At 45.0% G+C, this 16,707-nt stretch overlaps 3 protein-coding genes across 3 annotated transcripts in view; 2 read left to right on the top strand and 1 right to left on the bottom strand.

The window, feature by feature from the left end:
* Nucleotides 1-16,707, bottom strand: part of sptbn5 (spectrin, beta, non-erythrocytic 5) — a gene marked incomplete at both ends in the record, with an annotated part of 73,956 nt that overhangs the window by 33,959 nt on the left and 23,290 nt on the right. Inside the window, 15 exons of the mRNA XM_080751077.1 lie at nt 8,070-8,206; nt 8,609-8,698; nt 8,780-8,944; nt 9,645-9,815; nt 9,956-10,055; nt 10,301-10,440; nt 10,647-10,893; nt 11,847-12,058; nt 12,300-12,375; nt 12,892-13,149; nt 13,963-14,093; nt 14,296-14,448; nt 15,065-15,277; nt 15,450-15,586; nt 16,344-16,509. Coding sequence (XP_080607203.1) covers nt 8,070-8,206; nt 8,609-8,698; nt 8,780-8,944; nt 9,645-9,815; nt 9,956-10,055; nt 10,301-10,440; nt 10,647-10,893; nt 11,847-12,058; nt 12,300-12,375; nt 12,892-13,149; nt 13,963-14,093; nt 14,296-14,448; nt 15,065-15,277; nt 15,450-15,586; nt 16,344-16,509 — 2,396 coding nt within the window. The remainder of the gene's footprint in view (nt 1-8,069; nt 8,207-8,608; nt 8,699-8,779; nt 8,945-9,644; nt 9,816-9,955; nt 10,056-10,300; nt 10,441-10,646; nt 10,894-11,846; nt 12,059-12,299; nt 12,376-12,891; nt 13,150-13,962; nt 14,094-14,295; nt 14,449-15,064; nt 15,278-15,449; nt 15,587-16,343; nt 16,510-16,707) is intronic.
* On the top strand, nt 448-1,350 carry LOC308305456 (putative endonuclease 4; the record flags this gene model as incomplete). The annotated part of the gene is made up of 1 exon (XM_080750253.1): nt 448-1,350. The coding sequence occupies one exon, from the start codon at nt 448-450 to the stop codon at nt 1,348-1,350; it is 903 nt and encodes a 300-aa protein (XP_080606379.1).
* LOC308305455 (UPF0598 protein C8orf82 homolog) lies at nt 6,300-6,992 on the top strand (the record flags this gene model as incomplete). Its single annotated transcript, XM_080750252.1, has 1 exon — nt 6,300-6,992. One exon carries the CDS (start codon nt 6,300-6,302, stop codon nt 6,990-6,992), a length of 693 nt encoding a protein of 230 aa, XP_080606378.1.

Here is a 16,707-nt window from a genome sequence, read left to right as displayed (position 1 = left end):
ACAGTGAAAAGTAAAGACAAAAAAATCAGTAACACCAGAGAAAATCACAAAGTCACAAAATAAAACACAAACTAGAAAGAAATGGCACAAATAGTTCAAAGTTTGTTGTACGCCCAGGGTCCCATTTGCCAAGTTGTGATTGGCTAGCGGGACGCTTAATGAAATTAACTCATAAATTGCACCGCTCACTTCACACCAGGTCTTTTACTTGCAGTACTGTCGTCATAGTACTGACAACATAGAGTGGCCTCCAAATACTCTGGCAACGGTTACAGAAGTCATAGTACTGTTGTTATATAGCAGATGAAAGCTTTCCGTTTTTACCAGGCGGAACTACAGTCTCTGTGGCAGGATTGTGGAAAAAATAGTGTGATATTTCTTTGAGATTTTTGAGGCATTATTCTGTCATTGAGGCAACAAGAACGGCAGCATTAACTGGATTAATTCATGTCTGCAAGAAAGAAAGTAACAAGAAAAAGGAAGCGAGTTCACAGAGGGAGTAGAAAATACATCGGAGCTCACGTTAGCATTGCAGATGGGATATGGAACACAGTGCAAGACACCAAAGACATCGGTGGCCGTAGCTTTGCTCTCTTCCTCGGCTCCCAGCGCACATGGAAGAGGCCTCCCTTGGGCGCCGATGCAGCAGCCAAGTTCAAAGAGCAATGTAAACTCCATGGCTTTGACCCGGCTCACATTGTGCCGCACGGATCCTACCTGATGAACTGTGGATCACCCAAGAGCGGCGTGTTCAAGAAGAGCCAAGCCCTGCTCATAGACGAGCTGCGCCGGTGCCATGCCCTGGGCCTCCGCCTGTACGTCTTTCACCCCGGCTCTTCCCTGGGCACCATCACCGCAGAGAAATGCATGCAGAGGATCGCCACGGCCATCAACCACGCCCACCGCCAAGTGCCTGCCGTGGTGACGGTGCTAGAGAACATGTGTTGCCAAGGCTCTACCGTCGGAGGCAAGTTCTCCGAGCTGAGGTACATCATAGACCGGGTGAGAGACCAGAGCAGGGTGGCAGTCTGTCTGGATACCTGCCATGCCTTCGCCGCGGGATACGACCTGACCGCCGTGGACGGCGTGAAGACCGTGTTGGACGAGTTTGACCGGGTCGTGGGACTCCAGTACCTCGAAGCCATTCACCTCAATGACTCCAAAGGTCCGCTGGGCTGCCACCTCGACCGCCACGAGGACATCGGCAAGGGAAAGATCGGACTTGAGGCGTTCGAAGACATCGTTAACGAGCGACGACTGGACAACATCCCTATGATTCTGGAGACGCCTGGACGCCGTGGATTTGAATATCCACAACAGATTAAGCTTCTGTATTCTCTCTGTGACTAATAGACAATAAGCACAATAGTTACCTCTGCAAATCCATTATGTGATGGCAAAGGTCCATAGACTGTTTTCTTCAGAATATGCATGGATGGATGGATGGATTTTATTTTGTCTTTGAACACAAGTGTACAACAAAATGTACTTTTCTCAAAATAGTTTAAAGGAAACATGGCTACTGTTAGGGGTCCCGACTGTGACCCCAGGTGTATGGCACCCTGTCTTTTGGAACCCTGTGCACTGTGTCTGCTGAGTGGAGAGAGAGAGGCATCCAGCTCCAAGATGGCCTTGGACTGGAGATGACTCATCAAATGCAGCTGGCCACGCTAACGAGCTGTTATCTTTTCTCTGTCTGGGAACACAAATCTTGGACTGAGGTGCCAGCCCGTGCTGGGAGATTCCCTAGCATTTGGTCCGTGTTGTTATCTCCTATCCGTCAACATGAGATAAGACATCCTGGGAAGAGCGTGTTTCCCAGAAGACTTCTGATGCAAGAGCGGACACTCCCCAGTCTCGCATGAATAGGGGAGTCCTAGCCTGACCTTGAATGTCTGATTTTGCAAAGATGTGCGTGTTAGTGCATGTACGTGCGCAAGCGAGTGTCAGTATGTGTGTGCTAAACTAAAGTTCTGTGTGTGTAAATCACGTCACTGTGACACGACGGACTACTGTATAAAGGAGGCTGCTTCGTGTCTCCTGTGAGTTGTTCTTGGTCTTTTTGTAGAGTTGAGTTGTTGCAGCTATCCCCGGCCCGTTAGGGGTCGGGGATGGACCTTTTTGTACTTAGTGCAATTTCTGCACCACTTGTTCCTGTACTTAGAGAGACTTTGACTCTGTTAGATTCTCTGTTTTTAGTCAAGTACTTATATTGTACTTCTTCATTATTTCATTGCCAATTACTGTATTGGTGGTTTTATATTTTGTAACTGTTTTTACCAGTAAAGCTTTTTATTATTCACTTTTATCTGGTGTCTGTCTGAACTCATTTTTTAAGAGTTTACAACTTTTTAAGGTCTGACTTTCTCTCCTTCCCTACGGGGAAGGCTGCACTTATGGGAGGAAGGTTTTGAACACCTTCAGGCACTCGAATCATCTCCTGGCTGTGGGACTGAGTGAGGCTTTTGGTAAGAATCAACAAGAGTGTTTTCTTAGGTAAAAGTCTTTTCACCTTCTCAGAAGCCAACTCAGCGCGTGCTGAGTTGGTGGGCGAGCTTGGCAGAATATAAGTACAAATCTCCAAACCCCTTAAACCGGATGAACTGATGTTCACACTGGACGGTTTGTACTAATAAGTCAAGCGGCGTCGCTCCCGAGCCCCTGGTGAGAGCTAGGTGTCAGACTCATACTTTACATGGTCTTTGTGGTTTGCATTCTCCATTCAGACCTAAGGTCTACATTTCTAAAGTAAGGTGCATAGCCTGGTCTCTAAAATAAATAGTTGCTGCAGAAAGTAATAATATTCACCAGTTAAAGAGGGTCTCATTGATAGCTCAGCTTTCATTCAGAGAAGTGTATTTATGTTAGTGTTAAATAAGTATATGTAATGTAAATATGTAAATATGTATATGTATATGTGTAATAGTAGGTTTATGCAAATGAGAAAGGTTATAACACCTGTTTGTGTTAACTTAAAGGTATAGTGTAGTGTTAGTGTTTTGTTAAAAAAGATCTGGTAACTTCTTGGGCTTAGGACCTGAGGAGGGTTCCGGACGGCGTCGGGGGGTCCCCTAATAGGTGAAGGGGTATCTAGTAACTCGGAGCTCATTACAGCTACCAACAACAGGCGCTTATGTAAGATTGTGACCATTAGAACACATACCTCACCCCCTTTTGACCTCTTCCATCACTTTCATGACCTAGTGATGCTGCCAACATTTACCATATTGACCTGGACTCCCTGTAACCATTATTTATTTTATTGATTTTGAAAAGGTTATTCACACTTTTATTACCACCTGCCTTGTTTACTGCACCACACTTCATGTTATGTTGGGGTTAGCCAGGACTGTCTTAATCGCCTACAGTTGGTACAGAACACTACTGCTGTGCACACCTTTATGGGGACCCCCCCCCCCCCATGTTAAGATTCCCTCCTCACTCTCTGTTTTTAATCCAGTATGATTTAATGAGTTTATTTGTGATTTTCTCTGGTGTTTTACGGTGGGGTTATTCTTTTTGTATTATGTCTTTACTTTTCACTGTAGAGAACTTTGGTCACCTCTGTTGCTTTTAAATGTGCTCTATAAATAAAGTTGGACTGGATTGGATAATCTGGTTTGAGAGATGTAACTATAGGTGGGACTGGATGAAATTCAAGACAGGACACAGGCATAGTAATTACATTCAGTATCAATGAACAATAGAAAGTCTAAACTCAAATTTGTATTCATTAAAGGTTCTTATAGTGTGGTTGTCGCCCCTGCATGGCAACCAGACTATAGTACCTATCCGACTTTATTCTTTACATCCACGTCAGATAAACTTTATTTTGCCGCACTACTCCTCCCACAGTTTTGGTGGCACTTTGACCATATGTCAAATCGACGGCTTCACCGGGACACGCAGGGGTGCATTTCTAAGAGAGGCGTTGTACAGTATAGTTTAATTTATATACATTTATTCGAGAATTAATTTTCTTTATTGGCTTTAATTAAAGATTTAACTTCTCCCAAATATGGAGATGACAACATAGACCAAATGGGACTGACACATTGTATCCATATATGGGTATTCCAAGATGGGCTTAATATTGATGACATCAGGGATCTCCATATATGGGCATTAATTTATTAGTGAATACATTTTCCCCATTGACTTGAATGTGGTAAGACGGAATTCATTTGCAAGTGTGACTCGCGTCACGGCAACCACACTTGCAATTTCCAATTTTCTATTTCTAGTTTAATAAAGTGCTTTCTACCTATTTCACCCAATAACCAGAAAACCCAAAAGAACACTCTTCTTATTTCTGTTGTGTATCTATCGGTCTTGACAGTTTCCTGACAATTTGCTCTTGCCCATACATCGAGCCTTTCAAGTAACTGGGTAAAGCCATGGTTCTCCATTCTTTTAATGTGAAGGACCCAAAACCTGGGTAAAAAAAAGAATTGGCCTAAGAAAATGGCAGACCTTGGCACAAGCCACACTCTTGAGATGGTTTTATACTTTTATAGGAAAAGTTCCTCAAAAAATAACATAAGCCATTACTTTAAGGTGACAATATAGAATATACTGTGTATATATCCTTTTTTTAAGATTTTGTGGAAGATACCAGATCTACAAGCTCATTCATGTTGTGAGTTTGCAGATCTGTTATTTTCAAATAGTCGAAGTGGGTTAAAGTGGTTCTGGGGACCCCCTGGGACCCCAAAGGACCCCTGGGGGTCGCCAGACCCCCAGGGGTCAGAATGCTTTACTTTTAGTTTAGTGGTCAGATGCTGTGACAAACCATAGGGAAGCACTGCTATCCATACCCTGTGTTCGAAGGAAAAAAATAATACTCTGATGGAGTGTTTCACCATTGTAAGGTCGTCTTCCAAGCATCCTTGCTGAAGTAGTGCTTAGGTATTTTGACAGCATCTTGATGACTTGAGATACTGATGTTCACACTTCCACTCCCAGAGTCTTGTTCCACAATGTACCCGGAAGTACTGAAAAAAAAAGCGTGTTGAGCGTTCCATTCTTCTTTCGTGTATCATCATCCTTGATGATTGGTTGACGACATTTTTTTTTCTTTTCTTGTTACTTAGGGGAGGCCATGGGGCTGGCTGTCGTCTTCATTGGATACCTTAGTGATGTGTTCAAACTCCCTTTGCACAGCAAATCTTTCCTCCCCATTGTTTCTAGTTTTGTTCTCTTTTTTTAGTGGAATACTTCAAGCATTTACTTGATAGTGGAGACAGGAAATCGGCAGGAGATATAGAGGACATGCAGCAAAGGACCTGGGTTGGCTAGGCAAGGACCTGGTCCCAATGGCATGCACTCTATTGGGCAAGCCACCGGGGCGCCTCTTCCCAATATTTCTTCATTGACATAATAGGGGCTTGAGCCCCTGCCCTTTCATCAAAAGGCCATTTTAGACATTTCAGCCCCTGCCTCTCTAACATTCTGCCTGAGAATCCTGAGGCTTCAGACTGGTGTTGGGCTGGTGTACGCGGCGTACTGCACCGGGCCAAACGTCTTCTCATCATTGCATAAAGCCAAGCCGACTATAGATGGTTCATGAGGTCCCGCATTGTCTTCAGCGAAGCCATAGTCTTTGAGAGTTTTGCCATCCTGCATCAACTGATTATCTTTGTAGAGCTCCTGTTCTTCGGGTGCTCTCTTGATAATTCCCTCAACGATGCGCTTCACCTCGTATACAGCCATGGACTCCGTGGCTTCTACGAAGATTGTGGTCTTCTGATGCCTGACGTTTAGGAACACTTTTCCGGCCATCTCGAATGAATTTGCAGTTTGCAGGTTAAATTACAAGCAGTTGACAAGTTGAACTGGTTCTCGGTTGTCGCGTCCCAGACTTATATATTGTACAGGCAACAGATCATGACATCATCATGACATACTTGTTTGCCATTCCCTATACATTCTATACAGCCAGAGTGCTATGACATCACTCATATCCGTATTTGGTTAGTACTTCTGTCATAATACTATCCAAATATGGAGATGACTGATGTCATAGTGTTGACGTCACAGACTGGTCTCCAACAGCCTACTCAGGGGTACTGCACTAGGCAAATAAATCATAATACGCTGGTGATGTTTTGTTTTGAATGGTAAATTCCTGACGGTTTGTACGCAACGTGACAACACAGAGCTACACTCGGGTATATGTTTATGTACTGAACAAAGTGATCTGTTTTGTGTGTGTGTTGCTTATCCCATCTGGAACCCGATCCCAGGTTGGTTTTAGTCGTAACCGCCTCTGATCTCAGTGTGGTTCCACTCATTCCGTCATGTTGTGGCCGTCGGCTTTGGCTGTCAGCAGTGGACTCAAGGCTGCACGGCGCCTGTGTAACATCAACTCCTTCCGGACCAACGTCACCTATACCCAGGGCCAGAGCCCCGAACCTCGCATCCGTGAATACTTCTATTACGTCGACCACCAAGGACAGCTGTTCCTTGACGACACCAAAGTGAAGAATTTTGTCACTTGCTTCAAAGATAAGCGCTTCCTGGCCTTCCTCTTCGACCGCCTGCGTTTCAATCAGAGCGGGAGGTACCAGGAGGACTTCCCCTTCCTGTCGCTGTGCGGGCGGGAAAGGAACTTCCTGCACTGTGATGACCGCCCCCTGGTGTTTACCCACCTGTTACAGCAGGGCTCAGGGGGGTCCGTGGGAACACTGTCCTACTGCGGGGGAGGAGAGATGCTGTCAGTGCCATTCCAGCCAGAGAGCCTCTACATGCGCCCAGCCAGTGGACGGGTGTACCACCCCTGCTCAGAGCGGGTGGGGGGCGTGGGCCTGGTAAGGTCAGCCTTAGCCATGGAGTTCAGCCCCTTCTTCATTTACCCTCCGGGTCAGAGCCAATCGGGACAGCCGACACACTTCCTATGGGCAGGGCAACGGCACACACTAACCAATGAGCTTGCAAGTTCCTTCCCCGGTGAAGGAGAGGAGGACTGTGGGGGAGAGGGTGGTGTGGGCTAATGTGGAAAGTGGTTGGTAGCGGACGGTATTTGAAATGAAACTTTAAATGTATGAATAATGTTAAAATGCTGCTAGAGACTTATTTTTCCTGGGGGGTGTGTGTGTGTGAGAAAAAGGAAGGACCCCCAAATTGTAATCTCTATTTGGCAGTGGACCCCTAGTCTAACGTGGCCAGACTGTTGCCTCCCACACTTTTTGCAAATGCTTCCTCCATAGTCTGGGAAACGGAAGCTCTGATCAGGAGTATCCGGCATGAGAAGTGATAAAGCGGATGTGAAGCCTCCTTTTGGCACTGATTAGTCCTGCAGGTTTCGGGATTTAATTAGCCCTCAACAGTTTGAGGTATGTGTCTACTGTCTACGTCCTGTAGTGTGTGTTGTGAGTTGTGGTGTTAGGCTATGCTACCACAGACCCTCTTCTAGATGGCTAGCATCCTACAGAGCCACTCTGAAAAAATGTCTACTGTGTTACTACTATGCTACTATGACTAGTATTACAAATCAAACATACTTCAGAGTACTTGGAGGCCATTGTGGATACATATGGAACTCCATATTTGGGACAGATGACCACTTTGGTGCCCGCCATTCGCAATTGGAAATGCATGCCCCACCCAGTTATTTAATACCCATTGTACCCATTGTCAGAGTACCTGTTATACCCGACTGTCTGTCTGTGTTACTTTTATGCCCATATATGGACTTTAGTGTCAGGAATGCCCAAATATTGAGTCTAGGTAACATCAGCGTGCTCCATATATGGAGATTTGCGTATTTATCAATATTTTAGGGAGATCCTCTGATCTCTACCTCCCCCTTGATGAGTGCGCCCAGTTTTAGCTCTGCTGGCACAAAGTCACGAGTGCACAAGACGCAAGTTGGCACCTCGACAGAGTGCAGTCTAGTTTGAAATGTTTTGGTAGGACATGATTTGTCCCATTTCTCAAGAATGGGTGCTGAGACAGATACGATGGACACACAGACATAGTATATTATATTATAATAGGATAATGTTATAGAGAGACAGACAACACAGAGATTTCCGGGAATTCTAGACAAGCTTGCCTGGTATACTCACAGTTTGAGGTATGTGTCTGTGTCCTGCAGTATGCGTTGTGAGTTGAAGTGGTTGGTAGCGAGGTGTTTAGCTCTGCTAACAATAGAGTTCATCTTCTCCGCTAGCTCCTTGGCCTCTTGCTCCAACTGTTCATGTTCCTGGAGAGACAAAAACACCATGTTTAACAGCTGGCTCCATTATCATTCATAAAGTCACTTTAGTTAAGTGGTTCTTATAAAATACCTTTGTTTTTGTTTCAAACTGGAACAAGCATTATACTGCATTTCATTATTGATACAGTACGAAGTTAGACTGTAGGAAATGCAGGGGAGACATGCAGTAGGCCTAGTAGTGAAGCTGAGAGACAGTAAGTATACTGTCTCTCAGCTTCACTACTAGGCCTACTGCTTTCCTAATATATTAGGAAAGCTGAGAAGGAGACAATGCAGGAGAGACACGCAGTAGTATGGAAGCTGAGAGACAGTATTAGGAAAGCTGAGAAGGAGACAATGTAGTAAAGCTAAGAGGTAGACAGCGCTGAATGCTGAGGGTCACCTCACCTTGAGCAACTGTCTGCTGGAGCGAAGATCATGACCCTTGGCGGCGTTATGAAGCATTCTCTGGGTGGCTTCTGTCTTCAGTTTAGCGTCCTGCGAACAGGGGGAAGTTCTGTTAAAAACACACCTGGGTGTACAAAGTCAGTCAGGTCTCTTCTTGGTTAGATACTGCACCTGCAGCAGTTCCATGAGTTGCTCCTGCTGTCCAGCTTGTCTCAGTTTGTCTCCCCTTTCGGCCATCTTGTTCTGTAGTCTGTTCCATCTGCTGCTGACCTGAGAGGACTTCCTGCGGATACTCTGACTGTTGTAGTGTCCCTCTGACAGCATCTCCTCTCCTAGCTGAAGGAGCAGGGAGACGGGAGAAAGCGGGAGAAAGGAGGAGAGAGAAAAAAATGGGACAACACTTTCACTTCTACTCCACTACATTTCGGATCCTTAATATTGTACTTTTAATCCACTACAATTATTTGAAACCTTTATTAGTTACTGGTTACTTTGCAGATATAAATGATAATATTATTATAAAACATACATGAACTACTTTAGACCTATTTCATACCTAAGCTGTTTGAAAATAGCAGATTACAAGCTCACAACGCATCACATCGCATTCGCAACACATTGTGAGCTTGTAGATCTGCTATTTACAAACATTTTGTAATTTTACTTTGGGTACTTTTTTTTTAAAGATTTATTTTTGGGGCTTTTGCCTTTATGGGATAGGACAGTAGACTGACAGGAAATGGGGGGAGAGATGGGGAGTGACATGCGGCAAAGGTCATCTGGATCGGGAATCGAACCGGCGCCACCGCCAGGCATCCATGCCTATGTGGCAATTCCTAAGTGGTATGCGCCTGGGCCAGTAGGCCAGCGGGTGACCCTTACTTTGGGTACTTAAAGTAAATTTTGACACCAATACTTTTGTACTTTTACTTAAGTGCATTTAGAATGTTGGACTTTACTTGTGACAGAGTATTTGCATTATTGATACTTGTACATTGAGTATTTTTCCACCACTGCCTACGCCTGGTTGTCTCACCTTCTTGAGTCTGTCCAGCCACACCTGGTTGGCCAGCATCTCTCGCTCGGCCGCCTCGTGTTTCTTCAGTTTCCGCAGGACGTTGGTGGGGTCGCGGTAAGACTCATCCTCTGCCACCTTCATCTTCTCTTCCATCCACAGCAACAGCTCATCGGCGTCTCGCTGGAACTCCTGCCACACACAAGGCACAACAGAGTGCAATACAGTCCAACAGCTGACAGCGTGTAGCCTACATACTGTAAAAAACATAAAAAGTAAAATATTATGGAGAGATACATTATGTATATGGTGTTAGTTAGTTAGGTTTGTACCTGGTATTTCTTGGAGGACAGCAGAAGGTTCCTCCGCTGTCTGCTACTCTCTGACAGCTTCCTGTTTCTGTCCTGGATACTTTCACAGCGTTCCTGAATACTGAAAAACAAATAAAAATCAAACCGCATTTGAGCAGTTCATTTCATTAAGCTATGCCCTGTGTGTGTACGAGGACGGACACACACAGACACACGGACGGACGGACAGACAGACAGACAGGGTGAAAAACATAGTCCCGGCCATGGCTTTCTGTATGGCCGAGACAATAAGGCAAGTAGGCAGCTATAAAAGTAATTATACAATATTTCCAAGTCTATGTCTGTCTGCCTGTCTGTCTGTCTTACTGTTTGGCAGCGTAGTGTTTCTTGGTGATGAGCTCCTGGCTGTGTTCAGAGAACTGGTTGATTCTCTGTTCCAGAGCCTTCAACATATCTTCCAGCTCCTCCTGTCTGCCCAGCAGACTGTGGACGCTGTCAACGGAGTCCTACAACACAGGAATAAACCCAGATATAGAATGTATAACATCAAATAATACATCAAAATGGCAGTTGTGCAGAGGGAGGTTAGATGGTTGTCTGTAGCAAGCAGGTTTCCTGTAAATTATCTTAAACACCATGGCTCTGCAACATGTTTGCCAAAACAACATGTTGTTTGGACAAAACCAGGCAGGCCGGCCACTATCGTTCTCACCCCAACATCTTTGACTCGGAGCCTGGCTTCGTGTCCAGACAGCGCTGCCTCTATCCTGTCCCCTTCCTGGTTCAGCCTCTGGAACTCCACCCCCTGCTCCAACCGCCTGTTCCTACTGGCCCACATCTTCTCCAGCTTGGACCAATCGCCGTTGAGCTTGTCCAAGGTCTGCTGTATGTCAACGCCCCCTCTCCTCCCGGCGGAGGTCTGCTGGAGGGACTTACCCAGCCTGACCATGTCCTTCAGTCTGAGACAAAACATCAGGATTGAGACATCAGTAGAGATCATGGACATTAGAAGAACATATCGTCACTGTCAGGACACGTTGCGAGGCATTGTGTGCTTGTAGATTGGCTATTTTCACTATTTTAAAGATTTGTTTTTTGGGCTTTTATGCCTTTATTGATTGGACAGTAGACTGACAGGTAATGTGGGGAGAGACGGGGAGTGACATGCGGCAAAGATCGGGAATCAAACCGGCGACGCCACCAGGCATCCATGCCTATGTGGCAAAGCCTAAAGCCCTTTGCACACAGGACAGTTGCGTTTTTTTCGTTTGCTGCATGAATAAAACGCATTGGATTTGGTGTGCAATGCTGTGCGGAAGCGGCGCTGCGGATCCCAAAAGGAGTCATAAAAGGAGTGATGAGTTTTTTACCGCATGCGACAAGACGCACAAATCGAACTGGGTTCGATCGAGAAAAAGACGCACGGCCGCAGCCACTCGTCGCACGGCCAATTCGGATCCGGTGTGCATGAGGTCGTAGAGAATCATTGTTTTCTTTTTAAAAAGTGAAATTGTCCGTTTTATCCGTACGGATAAACGCGCCTGTGTGTAAAGGGCTTAAGTGCTATGCACCCGGACCAGTAGGCCAGCCGGCGCCCCCTATTTTCACGTTTTTTTTTTTTTTAAGATTTGTTTTTGGGCTTTTTATACCTTTACAGTAGACTGTAGACTGACAGGAAATGGGGAGAGAGATGGGGAATGACATGTGGCAAAGGTCGTCCGGATCGGGAATCTAACCAGCGACACCAGAATAGTTTTTAAAATGATGAGTACAAAACGACGGTTTTGGACAAGGTTTCCACCCGACAACAACGATAAAGGATGCAGATACAACTACGTGAAACGGAAGGTTGGCCTGCTAATGCGCTAATTGAATGATTGATTGATCGATCATTTTCCTCTCCTCTCCTCACCTGCTCCTCTTCTCCTCCATCTCCTGGTGTAGCTCCTGGTGTTGCTCCAGCAGGCTGAGGGCGGAGCTTACATCGGTGGCTGACTCCTCCTGTAGGAGGCGGTCCTGCACTGACCCCGCCCAGAGTTGCAGCTCTTTGGTTTGCAGCTGGAAGCTCTGAAGGCGCCTGGCCTCCTCCAGGTGGCGCTGTTTATCGGCAGCCTGCTGCTTCACCTTGAACGGGAGAACGGGGTTTCAAGCTCTTACATAGTTAGGCTACACTATGTGAAAATGAACAATTTTAAATACAAACTAGAACTGTTGAGGTGTCAACTTGCAAGTAGGCCATGTATGGCCTACTTATGCGCCAGCAGAGTGCGCCATGAGGCGCCATGAAGGCATCAGGTGCCCTCAGTCCGTCGACTGAGGGCCCAAAATTGTAACCAGGTACCAACATGATAGAAGGCCTTCTCACCTGTTTGAGCAGAGCCTCCAATCCTCTGACCTCATCCATGATGGCAGCACTCTCGGCAGGACTGCAGTCTTGCTTCCTATCACACAGGAACACCATTACGTTGATTTAGCCATGAAATGGTCACACTGCTGAACTAAACATATAAAAATACAGAATCGTATTTTTCATTGGTAGTGGATATTTTGTCCAAACCAGCACTAGCATTCAATGGGCGTGGAAGAGGGGGTGAATTGAGCAAGGGACTAATTAAATGTCATTTAAAGTTATACTATGTAACTTTTTTTATAAAACATATCTTAAAATTGTCCTAACTATTAAATCGCTAAAGTTTTAGAACCCCCAATCCGTTAATTTCAGCCCCAAAAGCCTTTTCTTTATATGTTTTCTACTTAGCCGTGACAGGGGCAGGATTTCCCGGCAAAATTACGTCATCTGCATCATCTGTATACGTTGTGTATACGTTGGCCAATCACATCGCGGATCATACACACATGATACACTACCGGCCAATCACAGCGTATCTGCCGTCTCTTCAGGAAGTAGCCTCCATAGCTTTAATGACACACTTGAAAGCAGCGTTATTGAGCCTTACATCTTGGCGACATTCTTCAGGTAGGCTATCTTCCCCTCCAGCGTCTGGATGTCCCTGAGGGCCTGAGCTAGGCTCTTCTCCTCCACCAGCAGGCTGGAGGTGGTGGGAGTGAAGCCCATGTCGGTGGTGTCTAGCTGCTCTATCTGCCCCTGGAGCTGTCCTCTGGCCTCCTCACAGCTCTGGAGGAAGGAGTGAACATCAGCTGTACTCAGCAGCTCGTGACCCTTCTCGTCCTTCAACCTCTGGACACGATCCCACCTGAAAAAGAAAGAAAAAAAGAAAAACAATTCACCTTTATTAATTTTATATATAATTTATATATTCATTCAGGCTATTCATCACATACTCCTTTTATTGCTTCATGTTTTTTATGTTAAATATTACAAACATTATTCATAATAACATTCCTGTTTATTATGCTGACGTTATTTAACATTGACATTTTCAGGTGATTCAGGTGGTTAAAAATAGAATTCAAATCCCTTCAAATGTAACATTTAATTTTCACATTCTATTAGTATTATTACATAATAAATATGTTTGCAATTATTTATCGCTTGTTTAATTTGTTTAAATTATTTTCAATAGTAAAATATAAATTTTCATTAAACTTTTCACTAAACTTTTCACTAAAATGTGCCTACAGTACATGTCTCTTTCATCTGCTTATGTCTGTCTTAAGATAATATTGCAATGATAGGTTTATTTATTTGTTGCTATTTTGTCGATGAATCGAATACCAAGGACCTCCAACAGAAACTTTTTGCGTGTTCCTTTTAGGCAGGGTGTTTGACTGTACTTGTGCTGTACTACATTTTTTTGTTTTGACTGTTGTTTTGACTTTTACTATTCTTAATTTTTGTCATAACAGCCAGTCATTAACGGGACATATATTCAATCAATCAATCAAGACTCCTCACCAGGCATGAGACCTGCATCTCTTTCACCTTCTCACGCTGTCCGTGACATGATTGTCTCCTGTCTCTCTGTCTGTCTGTCTTTACTGAGTGAGATCTGCATCTCTATCCTACTATACAGCATGTCCCACTATCCCACCTGAGTGAGTCTTACCTGAGTGAGACCTGTCTCTGTCTGGCTTGTATCTCTTTCTGTTTGCTGTGGCGGCTCTTCACCAACTCCTTTGCCAATGTGATGATGTCATCAAGCTGAGCCTGTCCACTTGCCAGCTCAGTCAGGAAGTTCTGGAATGCAGACGTGAAATCAGTGCGAAAGAAATTACTATGTTAGCTTTTAACATCTCTACATATCAATTCATATTTAATTTATAGTAATATTTAATATAAGTGGGTTTTGCTTCATTATTTGGCAGTTGTGTTTAGAATGTCCCATTATGACACAGGTGAAAGTGAGACTGATAAAAGGGGGGGGGGGGGGGGGTAGTACCTCGTATTTGGCCTGTACCACTCCTATGTTGTCAGGGGTGGTTTTGAAGGTGTGCAGGACGTTCTCCTTGTCTTCCATCCAGGATTCAAACTCGTGACAGCTGTTATAGAAGCGATGTAAACGCACCATCTCCTCCAGAGTTCTCCTCTTAGTCTGAAGACAATACAGTTCACTCAGGAGCCAAACAACAACCCGTTAAGGCCGAGAACGCATCTGTATCACGTTACCACTTTAACCATTATTTTTAATGCTTTGGCTATTCGAAAATAGCTCATAGCCCGGCACCGAGTGCCACGCTATGAGTGCAAATCTTTTAAAATATATATTCTTTTAAAGCGAACACAGACAGATGCTCTTCAACATTCAGAAGGGTTAACATTCTGCCAACCACTATTGATCCTTGAATATATTTTCCTGGATCTTTAAATTAGCTAAAGACAATTTTAGGCATTTAGCAGACACTCTTTAACCAGAGCGACTTACTGCAAGGTAAACACATGCATCACATGCAGAGAGACGTAGTGCCTCAGTAATCTAGGATCATATGCTGTAGGTAAATCAAGAACACAGCATTAGTCTCTAACCGATATATGAATAACAATCTGTTCATTGAAACTATTCGAAACTATAGGAGGCCGGTTAACAAATGAACCTAGCCTTCAAAGGCTCATTAAGATTCTGATACAGTATAATTCTAATATATACAAAAATAATCTGATATGAAATGTAATATTCAAATATTACCAAACAACATTTTCACTCCTCTCACCTTAACTAAATTATACAGGGAGTTGTAGTCCTGATCCAGGGTGGCCTGTGTAGTTTCTATGGTGTCTCTCTGGTAGTGGGGGTCTGGCAGCCATGTGGTCTGGATCTCAGCTGTGCCACGACGCATCGAGCGTCTACGCCGCGGTCGACTCAGCTTCCTGGTTGCGCTCTCTGCCCCAGTGGTGTTGGAGGCAGGGGAGGCAGGGGAGGGAGCCTATTCAGAGTTCAGTGTTGGAAAAAAAAGCACATTTCGAGCTTGTAGGTCTGCTCCTTTTGATATTGTACGATCAAGTGCTACATCAAACGTTACTGTAGTATGATCGAGTAGGGGCGGTTATTAAAAATGTTTCTATTGAGTAGAAGTGTGTCTACATGAAGAGGCGTACCGCAGAAGGGAGCACGAGGAGGTATGTGCTGGGGATGACCTGCTGGTGTCCTCTTCCGTCTCTGGCCAGGACCTTGTCTCCATCCTGCTCTGTGGAGATGACGCTCACGATCTCGTTACGCTCCCAGGGCACCTCACCTGCAGGAGCAACCAGGAGGCGGTTCATTCCCATTGGTTCCCTTCCCTCTCCCATTTCTTTTCTGTTATTGTCTCCTCCAGGAGAGTATGTTTTCGCTCTTGTCCGTCCATCCGTGTGTCCATCCGCGTGTTCGATTAGTTTGTTACGAGCTAATCTCCGGCGCCGTTGGCCCGGGCGCGGCCAAACTGTGCACACACACTCCCTGGATGCCACTTCAGAACCTCTGCCTCACATTTCTCACATGACCCCGTTCTAGCACCACCATGAAGCTGACAACATTTCTGTACACTACTCCTACAGATTTTGTCCACAAATCATGCAAATAAGTATACAGTAACTCTACAGTCATGTGATCAAGCCCGATCTGTCCGATATTTCATATTCCATCCTAATTGGCTAATATTGGCCTCAAAAGTTTGCAGGATTGCTCTGTTTTGGAACAAAATGTCTCAAATCATGAATGCGGCTTGCGATTACCATGAAATTAGCCACACATATTCCCACTAGGTCAAGGAACAAATGCCACCCTTTTCACCTTGGCATGTTATAGCGCCGCCAGCAGGTAGACTTTTGCAAAACACATTTTTGGAACACAATGCCTCAAATCATGCCTGCAGCGTCCGATTGCTGTAAAAGGCTGGAGGGGAAGGGGTGGTAAGGATCCCTTAGGGATGGGTGAGGGGATGGGTAAGGGTCTAGTATGAATAGTGAAAAGGCATATACTGTAGTGTGGACAAAATGGAAGTAAAGCAGTACCTTTGTTGTATCTGAAGCGGACTTTAGCTTTGACCTCCTGGCTCTGAATGGAGGAAGAGGAACCTTTTGCCCCACGTTTGGCTCTGGGTGACTTCCCTGCTCCTGGCCCCTCCTCCTCACCAGAGGAGTCACTGTACTGGGCCATCTTACTCTGCTGAGCCTCAGCCTGCACCAGGAGAGGGAAACAGGAAAGGCACTTCATTTATACGAGTATATGACAAAATAATGATGTGTCATAAAATGTTATCTGTTAGATTTTACATCGGTCTAGCTGTCTGTATGTCTTTGTCTGTGTGTCTGTGGAGGTGGCTCTTAAGTCTTAACCACTTGAACCATATACTGTACCACCCCTATTCTGGGGGGG

Source organism: Nannobrachium achirus (genome assembly GCF_963921795.1).
Source record: "Nannobrachium achirus genome assembly, chromosome: 20".
NCBI lineage: Eukaryota > Metazoa > Chordata > Actinopteri > Myctophiformes > Myctophidae > Nannobrachium > Nannobrachium achirus.
Note: the sequence above shows the minus strand (reverse complement) of the source record. Positions and strands in the feature narration are given on the sequence as shown.